Below are 11,818 nucleotides of genomic sequence, written 5' to 3'. Positions count from 1 at the left end.
TTTCTGCACCCTGTCATACGTGTAGCTAAAGAATTCGTAGATTTTTTTCAGTATGAGCCCGGTCATAATTATATCACAATTAATTTTTCAGACGACCAAAAGAGAGTCTGCAAAAACATTATTCGCATCACCGAAGTTTCTTTCAACAAATGGACATTGTACGGAATGTTTTATGTTGACGCTAAACTTCCCCTAAAACTGATCAGCCTGTCAGCTACCTATGTCATCGTATTACTGCAATTCGCTTTGGGTAATCAGCAAGAGAACTCTTAAGTTTTATGCGACCCTGGTAGATGAAGACTGGATTAGCAGATTTATTTTAAGGGATTTTTTGGGAAAGTGGAGCAGTGAAGATGTCAAGAAAGAATCTTGACGCGAAGTGCATAAAGTTTGAAATAAATATATTAAATAGTTTGAACTAGTATATTATTTTTAAGTAATAAGAATCACAACAGTTCATTGAAATTCTATATAACCAACGATTTTTGAAATTTATATATCTAACTACCGACCCGTTTTTTATTTATCGAATCTCAGTCATTACATACATACATATGGGCACGTCTATATCCCTTGTGGGGTAGACAGAGCCAACAGTCTTAAAAAGATCGGCCACGTTTAGCTATTAGGCTTAATGATAAAATTGAGATTCAAATAGTGAATGTGGCCTTTCAGTTTTTTAAGGCTGTTGGCTCTGTCTACCCCGCAAGAGACATATACGTGACTATATGTATGTATGTATGTATGTAGGAACAGGAGCCCTACCACGTGACGACGACCCTGATTTGGGTCAGTCTAGTCACAGAGTCGAGTAAAGTTTTTTGTGTAAAACTCTTATTTATTATCTTTGCTTTTCTCAAACGTCATATCAAATTTCAATGTCATCAGTCATACCTTTTTGTGTTAAACACGTTTTAAATGTACGTTTTTACATTTTTTTTAAATATTAGAAATTTACTCATTATTATCTCTTATATATGAAATATATGAAACTGATGACTACGGCGGCTGCCTTGGTATTCACTTTGTCCCTTCTTGTCAACGACGTAACCTTGTGGTCTGCTCGCAATGGTAAATAATTAACATACATACATGCATATAATCACGCCTATATCCCTTGCGGAGCAGACAGAGCCAAGAGTCTTGAAAAGACTAATACGCCGCGTTCAGCTATTTGGCTTTAATATAGAATTGAGATTCAAATAGTGACAGGTTGCTTACCCATCGCCTAACAGAATAATCCCAAGTTTATAAGCCTATCCCTTAGCTGTCTTTTACGACATCTATCGGAAAGAAATGGTGTAGCTCTGTCTACCCCGCAAGGGATAAAGACGTGATTATATGTATCAATGTAGGTATATATGTAGGTATGTACATATGTTTCAGAAAACATCCTGAAAGATGAGAACAAAGCATCCACATTGGTATATCTCTTCAGTATAAGTTTGGTTATTAGTAAGATAGATTTTCTGCCATTTTTTCTTTATCAGAAATGTCCTATTATCTATCATCTTTTGGAGGTAAGGAAATGCTTTATTAGATTCTTATTAAGATGATATCAAACACTTTCTAGGATTGCTTTTGTTTAGGGCAAATTCAAACGTAAAAACTCAGTACTTACATACATATAATCACGGAGGGAAAACATCGTGAGGAAACCTGCACATTAAGGCATCTGGATGTGTAACCATGATCAATCCAATACGTGTGTGGTTCCCCTACAAAAGTTGCGGAGGTCAGATGGGAGTCGCTTCGTGTAAAAACCCAATCCAGAATTCATGGTCAAAGGTATATCCCGGGCTCCTCTCCAGAGTGGTGAGGACGCAACCGGGACTTATGCCAGGGGGAAGAAGAATCACATTTTCATTGCTCAAGGGGTAGACAGAGCCAACCCTAAAACAAGAACCAAGTATTTCCAAGTTATGCATACGTACGGTTGATTTAATTTATATTCCGACCCCCCATAACATGGCACGCGCGACGCCGTTATTATTGCGCGTAAAGCTATCGCTGTCCCGTTTCACGTCATATTAAAAAGCGAAACAGCAATAGTTTGCCAGAATGAAAAAAGTTGCTAAAAACCGAACAATTGAATAAAAAAAAGTGCTCAGCATAATATTGATACTAGGAACACATAAAATAACAGAGCTTAAACTTTCAGGTAATTATTACGATATCATTGATAGAATTCAGTTTACATTATCTATGGAGGGGAGTTCAAGATCTTGTACACCTGCATGCTGATGATATCCTGGTAATGCTAACAGACAATTATCATTTAAATTGGCTGGTATGTTACTTGTGCTGTGGCAATACGGGATGTACAGAAAATTTTATAGCACTCTTACTTAAAGCTATCAGTTTTTATACGCTGTTTGTGAGTTGTATCTTTTATTGTTGTTGAATTCATAAAAACTTTACAGTCCGGATATTTTGGTTAAATTTAAACTGCCTTCAAGATATGTCGCTTTAAAAGAGTTTAAGTATGTAAAATCACAGACATATCTTAGTAGAAGAATTTCCAATTATTTTAGTAGCTTGGTCAATAACTACAACTTCAACACCTTAAATAAAAGTCAAACCACTAATTTTATTTTAACCTTTCGCAATATAACTAATGAACGCCTCAAAACTTGCATTAGGATCCGCCTGTTCCACTTCTTTACTCTCTGTCAACATAACTTCTTGTAAAGCTAGAGTTCTTAATAACTTCTCTGATTCGTTATCATCAACGTCAAGTATTCTTTCATGGATTTGATTGGCTAAATTAATTTCGTCCATAGTAGAATCATCTAAAGCACTGGAGTTTGTTTCTTCTGGTTTTATTAGACGTCTTGTAGCGAAGCCTGCTTCTCGAAGCTTCTTTTTGGCTAGCGATATGAAGGAAGGTGATTTGAGGGTATCACGTAGCCAGTTCTTTATCTTATTTTTCTTGTCTTCCACTCTGGCCTTGAATCTGGAAATAAAAATGAATAATTTGATCATGTTCCTGGTATAGGTAAACTACCTAGTAACTTGTTTTTCTTTTGTAACTACCCAATCTAAATTAATTGGTTAATTATATAATGCACGAATTCAAAATTGGAGACGTTGTAGAAAAAGGTCTGGTCAAGAGTACCCGAAACCGATGAGCTTGCATGAAGAGAGTTATGAATGTGGATGAAGCGAAAGAAGTGTGCAGGGATCGTGGCAAGTGGAAAGATGGTGGTCTCTGCCTATCCATCCGGGAAAAAAAGCGTGATTTATGTATGTCAGAAGTGGAACTTACTTTTGCAACTCAATCTCCCTCTGCCTCGCTCTTCTGATCTTCGGAAGCAGTTCAGGCTCTTTAAATGCTTCATTCGATGTAATTGTTTCTTCCACCCATTCCGTGATCTCCGAGACTCGACTGTAGACTCCAGGGGAGTGAGGGTCACCACACTGCTTCCCACCAAATGATACTATGCCTAGGAGCACACCGTCTCTTACTGCTGGACCCCCTGAATCGTGCTGGTTATAAAAGAGAATAAATTTTGAAATTTCTTTGAAGTCCTTAGTAGGAAACTTAGAAATAATTACGCGAAAGAACTACGTTTTAATTAGAATAAAGCTTACGTTTATAATAGTGTAAGCCATTGGAAAAGTTTATTAAATTTGGAATCCCTCTTTAAGGCGATGGGATAGCAACCTGTCGCTTTTTGAATGTCGATTCCATCATAGGGCCATATAGCTGAACGTGGCATGTCAGTCTTTTCGGGACTATTGGCTCTGTCCATCATGTTAAGGATCTTCATCCGATATAATCGTATGTACCTATGTAGAATATAGCATTAGCTTTAGACAAAAATTTTGGATAATTTTCATGCTCAAATACAAGAATCTGGACAGTTGATGTTGACCAATTAAGAGATGTTTATCTGATCGAGTTTATTTGGATATGTTTTTGTAATGAACCTACGTTACAAGCGTCCTTCCCGCCAGTAGCGTATCCAGCGCACAGCATCCTCGGCGTGATGTAGAACCTGTAGGACTGCTGACAGTCAGTATGCCTCATCACCGGGACCGGGACGAAACGCAACCGATCTGGGATGTGACCATATCCCGACTCCTTGAAATGAATTTGTCAATAATCAAATCATTAACTGGCTAAAAGAGGTGATTCAGATGATATTTCACAAGATCATAATTGAGAGGGGTCAAATTTGAAGCATCAGATATTTAGATATGATTTTTATACCAAATCTATGATTTTTATACTTGTTGAGATGGGCCTCATCTACTAAATTATTATCATTTATAGTTAAATCTGCATTTGATTATTTCTGTACGATATCAGTACTTATAACCTTAAATTCTTCTTTATAGGCGATTGCCAAGAAACCTGGAAGTATCTTAATTCTATCATAAAACAGTCAGGCATTAAGGGATAAGGACGTGACTATATATGTATCAATTAGTGTCACTTACATCAGTACTACCCCAGCCAGTAACAATGAGGATGTCGTTTTCTTTGATGATGTAATCTTTGGCCGGCAAATTCAGAACTGCGATGTTCCGCCCAATTGGCATTGGACGATCAAGGCGGAGCAAGGAGAAGTCATAATCTGCATTACCTGGAGCATAGTCTGTAGGAAAAAACACCTAAAAAGCAATATAACAATCAGGTAAAACGCAAAGACCAACACAATATAAATGAATTTAATGTAATCATAATTGATGGCAAAATTCTGCTTATGTCTAGTGTTTATGGTTATAGAAATCAGGAAATCGTTACCCAGCAGTAGGATCCAAGAACAACAGAAAAATATTTCGGCAGATCACACAGGCTGAGCTTATCCCAAAGTAAGAACATTCAAAATTAATGCCAGTAATAAAAATGTCATATTCGAACATGATCTGATCGCAGATATTGTGTTGAGCTATAGGAGTGAACATAATGTGTTAATACCCGAAACCGCCGAGCTTGCATGAAGAGGTAGTCTCTGCCTACCCCTCCGGGAAAGAGGCGTGATTTTATGTATGTATGTATGTAATGTGTTAATATTTTTTTACCTTATTGACACGGGCTTGGTATCCACCTCTGTTATGAAAAGAACTACCGGCTCTGATGATAAAAGGTGTTAGTTTCTTTTTATTGCCATCTGAAGCTCTAAAACATAGATAAGAAAAAATCTCAAGCTTAACTAGGTAATATGATATGTTAACAATATGAAATTTTAATTGAAAGTGCCTTTGGTATACTTTAATTATTTAGTTTGGTATTATTTTATTCGATTTTTTGCTTTAAAATAAAGTGTCTTATTTTTTATATCTAATGAATTGGAGCCCGAATATAGTAACTTTTACTTTCTTCCACTATGACATTACCACCTCAACTATTTGATAGAAACGAAAACTTACGACTCCAAGCAATGCCCAGCGGTGAGGACCCATTGCTCATCAATGATAGATCCACCACACCAATGTTTCCCATTCCTGGATATGGCGACGTTGTACGGGTACATGCTGATACTGGTCTCCATGCCTCCCACGATCCTCCTCACGGCGTAGGAACGGAATGCCCAGGCCATGTTTTTGTCTTCTGGTATTTTTGGGAATACTACAAGATGTTGATAGTTTTTTAGATGACAGAAATATACTCGTAATTCCAATTTATGTGGTCTAGATCTATTTGAACAGAACAGTAGTCCATGTCCAAATGCGAGGTAACAATCTTTCTGTCATAAAAATACATATACACGATCCGTTACGAAAAGATGAACGCTACAATTAAATAGGCAGATTAATGTTTACTTTGTATATGAAAGGCTTGAGGGAAAGGCGTATAAACTTGAATTCCTTTTGTCGATGGGCTAGAAATTGTCACTATCTCTTCGAATCTTAATTCTATCTGATATAAGTCTTGATTAATTGCCGTGCTTCCCTATACAAATCTATTACAGCTTTGTTGAAGCAACAAAATGACGCTACATAGGCAAGTCATATCGCAATAACACAAAATTTAAGCAAAATCTGTGACGTTCTCACCAGAAAACGATCGGTCATCTCCATAAACCTTGTACCTCGTTGAAGTTCCATCATTCACGAACTTGTACTTCTCTTCTAAAAGTGTCTTAAAATTTTCATTGCTATCTGCATTATCATCTTTACTTCTTTGGTAAATTTTCAGTGTATCGTCTATATCCAAATCTATATACTTCGATTGACTATTAAGCTTATCGTCATCTTCATACACATGCTTATACAAAATTGGCTCCAAATGACTTTTATCTTTTTTCTCTATAACTTGTAACCCATTGACTATATTAAGCACAACAATTACTTTCAATATTTTTGTGATTTCAAACAAATAATTGTCTATGTTCATTATTGTATCATTTTTATTTGTTACTTTTATCTAGATTTTAATAACATTTTTGATATTTCTTTCGATCATGTCGTCGTTAATTTCTATATTTAAAAATCAGGGTACCTAGATGATATAATTTTTATGTCTGTCTCAATTAAATTTGTGATCGTATATAAATGTTATGTAACGTTTAAGAAACTTTATTGCTTGAACACTAATAATTTTGCGAATTCACCACACAATATTTTCTGTATTAATATTGTGATACTAACTTGAGATTAGTTATTTATCTTTTGCTATGAGGTTGTAGTAAAATATTTTATGGTTTTCTTTTATCGTGGCTTACGTCGTAAAGTTGGATGGATTTGCATTTCTTTTTATGTTTCCACGTTCAGTTTGAAAATGTGTTTCATCTAGACATACACTTTATGAAACCATTTTCCTCCAGGCACTTGGAAAGTAGTCTGGAGTATATCCTTAGGACACTATATTTAATTGACATGTACTTAGATGCGGCCGAGAGGTGTGAGGTTTTGTAAAGTAATCAAATTACACATGACGTCTCCTCTTTTTCTACCTGGCGTTAGTCTTGATAACATCCTCGCGTCTGTGGAGAGAAATCCGAGGTACGCTTTTGACCTTAATCCAGGATTAGGTGACTCGGTAATATGCCGTATGGTTTCCGGAATACGGCATATGTTGCCGTGTGGTTTCCGGCACTCAAGAATACGACCACTTCATCTCTTTCGCATGGAGGTAAAGGCAACTAAGGATGGGCTTATTAAATATGGGATTTCTCTGTTAAGCGATTGGCTAGTAACCTATTATTATGACAATCTCAATTCCATCATTAAAGCATACAGCTAAGCGTGGCCTCCTAATCTTTTAAAGACTTTTGGCTCCGTCTACCGCGTAATAGATAAAGATGTGATGATTATATATGTATGTATGTTAAGGTAGTGATTCAGTCTGATCTTCATAATCTTGTCGAAATAGAACCTTGCAAGACTTAGATAATAGTTGTTTTAGTGTGGCGATGAAGTTAACTTATCATAAAATTCCGGGAACCACACGGCAAATACAGCGTATTAGGCCTGAGTGAAACCTTAAGTATTCAGAAGTAATACGACAAAAATTTGGAAAATAAGCGATGGCTTCTCATGTAATGAAGATGAAATTGATTGTCAAAATAAAAAAGAACTTTGACATCATTCTGTACTTCACGAGGATTTTCTCCTTATTCTGAAGCCATAGAGTTTTAAATTGAATACAAATTTCATTCAAAAAATGTGTGAAATCAAAAGCTACCTTCAGTATGAGTGTGTATGGTTGAAATTCCATTATTTTTATCTTAACTACGACAGCATAACGCGACCGATTAGAAATGATTGCAATGTGAAGGAATAATTTACACTTTTCGCGACGTTTTCATACGACTGGATTCTAAAACTCTCTCGCTCTTATAAACGGTGTTGCAAATAAATTATTTAATTTTCCTAAAATAATATATGGTTGGATCATTTTAAGCTTAAAGTGCTTTCAGTATGAACACACATGATATAACTATAATGTATTCAGTTTTAATATTCTTTTTTGCATTTATTAATACATGAATTCAAATCAGTAATTGCTTACAAAAAGGAACGAACTGAATCAAAACCAAAATAGTGACAGGTTGCTGGCCCATCGCCTCAAAATAAGAATCCCAAATTTGTAAGCCTATCCCGTAGTCGCCTTTTTCGACATCCATGGGAAAGAGATGGAGTGGTCCTATTCTTTTTTGGTATTGGTGCCGGGAACCACACGGCACACATACATGGTAAAGGCTCCCCTTAAATAAAATTTCCCATTAATTTCCCTACTAGCGAGAATTCCGAAAATTCATATCTGCCTCCTTAGACCATATAAGGAGACGCTTAATTTTACTGGATGGCGACATCTATTAAAAATCATAACATGAAACTGAAATTATTAACTTGATTTTTCTACATTACATAAAATTTTTAAACAGTTCTCTATAGTTGAAAATCTACAAAAATAAACATTTCTCTACATTTAAATAAAAATTCAATAACACATCAAATAAACAGCGTTACAAATTAAATTAACATTGTATTTATAGCTCAAAAAGTCTTCAATAATTTTGGGTAATTTTTCCACAATGGCAACACTCCATGCAAACTGTTGCTGGGCGGGCGGCCGCGCCACCCGGCCAATAGCAGCCATGTGTCGCCTGAAAGCGCCAAGATTACTATAGAGATGTTATTACCAAATTAAGCCTGAAAATAGTGTGTCAGTCTTTTCGAGACTGTTTACTTTGTCTTATGAAAGACTATGCCTTCTGCGTTCTTTCTACTAGCGCAACAAAAGTCACTTCTGACGTCCGGCTGGATTATTATTGTAAAATGCCATTATTACAAAATGATTCTTCTGGATCAATTTTTTAATTAATATTATTTAATTCTTATAGATTGATAAGCTTTTTGTATTAGTGAGGAACTTTAATTGACAATTTGTTTCATATACACGCATTTTTTGTAAACAGTTGTTTGTCTTCCAAATAAATGAAATAAACAAAACTTACATCAATTTAAAACTTCCTAGAATTTAATCTTCACATAATACAATGTGCCGATGTGTTTAAAGAACTTCTAGAATACAAAACGTTATAGTTACCATTTTTATTATTTTTTAAGACTTAAATGGAGCACCTCTGATAGCAGCACGTTGGCCAAAATTAGGTTTGGTTTTAAAAACCGCCATTTCAACATTCGATGCTCTGTAATCAGAAATCCGATACCAATTTCACGAATCAATTAAATGGCCCGAGTAAAACAAACATCCACCCTTTGCAAGCAACAAGGAATTTCTGGAATATTTACAACTCTATACATATCCATTGCTATCCGTAGCTTTGCTTCAGTTACCTCTAGTTCTCGACAGAGGGCGCTCGTTTCGCCATTTCGTACCCTGTTCCGGGATATGCACAGGTAAGTGATAAAATTGTATAAATAATTCATTTTACTCATAATAAAACCATCTTTCATAGTAATCGAGAGTTGACGGTGAAATACCAGGCACACATGACTCGAAGGAGATGAGATACAATCAATATGCGATTGATTTACGTTCGGCCAATTAAAGGATGCGTCTGGTGATCTTTGAGTACATAAATAAGTAATTATTTCTTTTAGATAATTTTAAAATATATATTTTATCGATTTAAGGTTTTGTGGTATTTTTTTCCAAATGATTTCTCTGTAAATGTAATACTTGTTACTGAAATGCAGAGAAATCTTATCGTGATACTTATCTACCTAAATTTATGATGTCCTGGTATTTTAAACATACGAACATCTAGTTCTTTTAACCATCATATATAACAAGTGGGGTGTTACAAGTATGCCTTGCCTGCCTGTGTCATATATGTATGTGTTCATCTGAAGACATAATAAATACTTAATTAAATATAACGCTTTATTTTTTGAGATTCTTGATATTGGGATTGGAAGTAGGTGTCAAAGTCATTTTTATTATTAAGTTTAATATAAATTTGATTTTAATTTCTCGTTTAGAATCAATTTACAATGATCCGTGGCCACCGAGCGACTGAAAACCAGCGTTTAATACCTTTATTATTTATAAATAATATAAAGTATTATCAATAAATAGTCTTCTTCCTCCTGGCTTTAGTCCCGGTTGCATCGTTACCTCTCTGGAGAGGAGCATGGGGTATGCCTTTAACCATTGATCCTGGATTGGGCGAGTCGGTTTTTACATGAAGCAACTCCCTTCTGACCTCCGTAACCTTTGCAGGTAAACATAACCCGTATTGTATCCATGGTTGCCAGTTGCCTTAATGTGCAGGTTTCCCTCACTGTTAGAGCATCGGTTAGTATTCAAACTAATGTACATAACTTTGAAAAGAGTAATTGGTACATGGCCGAGATGGGATTTGAACCTACCTTTCTGCGCATCACGCAATTGAACCGGACCGGAATTTAAAGTCGCGAAAGTTTCAAATCAGTTATCCCCGTATAATTTAAATCCCTCGACCTCTCAATAAGACAAACTTGTTTACCACTGAGCCGTGAAGTCTATATGAATGAAAATATTCTATTGACGATAGTAACTAAAGATGAACTGTTTCATTTTCCAAATTGTTTCATTTCATTAATGAAAGCCATTTTCTCTACCCACTGGTCTCTCGGGAGCACCTGAGTCTATTAGTGGAATAACAGAAAAATACAGAGAATTACCTACACGTGTTAAAGAGTTTGATAAAGACAAATTATCTAAATAAAAGGAACAATATCAAATGTAGCTTAGCGTAAGTACTGTCAGTAAATCACAAAGAAGTTATGAATTCTACGTGCGTACCGTCAGCAAACATATTACCGCGCTGAATATTATATTTGAAGTAATAAAGATGTATGTATCATCTCTAAATGAAATAATGATGGTTTAGGTAAATACTCGTATAATATAGGTATATTATCCACTTTACTAGGTATCCATTTACTTAGGTAAGTAAACATAGGTTTTTTGTTCATCAATTTTTTCTTAGATTAACATTTATTCTTTTTTGTAACAATATTGACCTAGTTTCAACTTTTTAAGAAAATAGGAAACTTTTCTTCACAGATACAGTTATTTGCCTAGAAAATTGTAGTAAACCTTTTAAGTGAACATAAATTTTAAAATCACCCAGAGTAAAAGATTTTTAAATTATTATAAAACGAAAAAAAAAGGAAAGAAAACCTTAAAAATGAAAAAAAAGTTAATTCTCTGCTAACATTTATTCATTCATATAATCCTTCTACCCTATAAGGGATATAGATCCGTTGGGGTAGACAGAGCCAGCAGTATTGAAAGACTGATAGGCCACGTTTAGCTGTTAGGCTTAATGATATAATTGAGATTCATATAGTAATACAACATTGCTAGCCTATCGCCTAAAAGAAGAATTCCAAGTTTATAAGCCTATCCCTTAGTCGCCTTCTACTACAAAATGTAAGAGAACAGACCTGTGGGTTTATTCTTCGCCAAACAAGAAAGAACATTAAAAAGTATAAAAAGAAAAAAGAATAAGATAATCCCAACAGTAAAGCTGTAATTTTCTCTAATTTCCCGAAAATGGTTTCGAACCTTAGAACTGAGAATGCTTTTGGACTCAACCCACGGCGCTAGAAAAAAGTACAACTTATTTAATTCTCTTTGACGCGCGCGCGGAAAACAAAAACGGCTTTTCATCTCGCGTTCGAGAACCACTCGACTGAGGTACCAGGCTATTATGAAACGCTAAGAGCTAAGTGGTCTGGAAGGTCGGACGCGACGGATTGGGTTCAGGAAACAGCTGAGCTAGCGCACCTCCTACAACTTATGACCACTTAGTGGGTCTTGTGAAATATTACCGTTTTAAATTACCACGAATTTATAAAAAAAATACTAGCGTTGTAACAAACGTTGTTTTACCATATAAATAATTTT

The 11,818-nt window shown here is 35.4% G+C and overlaps 2 protein-coding genes across 2 annotated transcripts; one reads left to right on the top strand and one right to left on the bottom strand.

The window, feature by feature from the left end:
* Nucleotides 1-989: 989 nt before the first annotated feature.
* On the top strand, nt 990-2,441 carry LOC106137983 (uncharacterized). The gene is made up of 4 exons (XM_060951383.1): nt 990-1,071; nt 1,387-1,520; nt 2,162-2,377; nt 2,424-2,441. The coding sequence occupies exons 1-4, from the start codon at nt 996-998 to the stop codon at nt 2,439-2,441; spliced, it is 444 nt and encodes a 147-aa protein (XP_060807366.1). The 5' UTR covers nt 990-995.
* Nucleotides 2,442-2,595: 154 nt separating this feature from the next.
* LOC106137984 (transmembrane protease serine 11E-like) lies at nt 2,596-6,346 on the bottom strand. Its single transcript, XM_060951382.1, has 7 exons — nt 6,007-6,346; nt 5,383-5,578; nt 5,032-5,128; nt 4,447-4,620; nt 3,938-4,087; nt 3,269-3,489; nt 2,596-2,956 (listed from the first exon to the last, which is right to left on the bottom strand). Exons 1-7 carry the CDS (start codon nt 6,344-6,346, stop codon nt 2,596-2,598), a joined length of 1,539 nt encoding a protein of 512 aa, XP_060807365.1.
* Between the last annotated feature and the right edge of the window lie 5,472 nt (nt 6,347-11,818).

Source organism: Amyelois transitella, chromosome 24 (genome assembly GCF_032362555.1).
Source record: "Amyelois transitella isolate CPQ chromosome 24, ilAmyTran1.1, whole genome shotgun sequence".
NCBI classification, from domain to species: domain Eukaryota; kingdom Metazoa; phylum Arthropoda; class Insecta; order Lepidoptera; family Pyralidae; genus Amyelois; species Amyelois transitella.
Note: the sequence above shows the minus strand (reverse complement) of the source record. Positions and strands in the feature narration are given on the sequence as shown.

Coding starts and splice junctions, on each gene's coding strand:
- LOC106137983 (XM_060951383.1), top strand. CDS start 996: ATGACTACGGCGGCTGCCTTGGTATTCACTTTGTCCCTTCTTGTCAAC. Junction 1,072..1,386: donor CTTGTGGTCTGCTCGCAATG/GTAAATAATTAA, acceptor CATATGTTTCAG/AAAACATCCTGAAAGATGAG. Junction 1,521..2,161: donor TTATCTATCATCTTTTGGAG/GTAAGGAAATGC, acceptor TTAAACTTTCAG/GTAATTATTACGATATCATT.
- LOC106137984 (XM_060951382.1), bottom strand. CDS start 6,346: ATGAACATAGACAATTATTTGTTTGAAATCACAAAAATATTGAAAGTA. Junction 3,490..3,937: donor GCGGGAAGGACGCTTGTAAC/GTAGGTTCATTA, acceptor TTTTATAACCAG/CACGATTCAGGGGGTCCAGC. Junction 2,957..3,268: donor AGGGAGATTGAGTTGCAAAA/GTAAGTTCCACT, acceptor TTTTATTTCCAG/ATTCAAGGCCAGAGTGGAAG.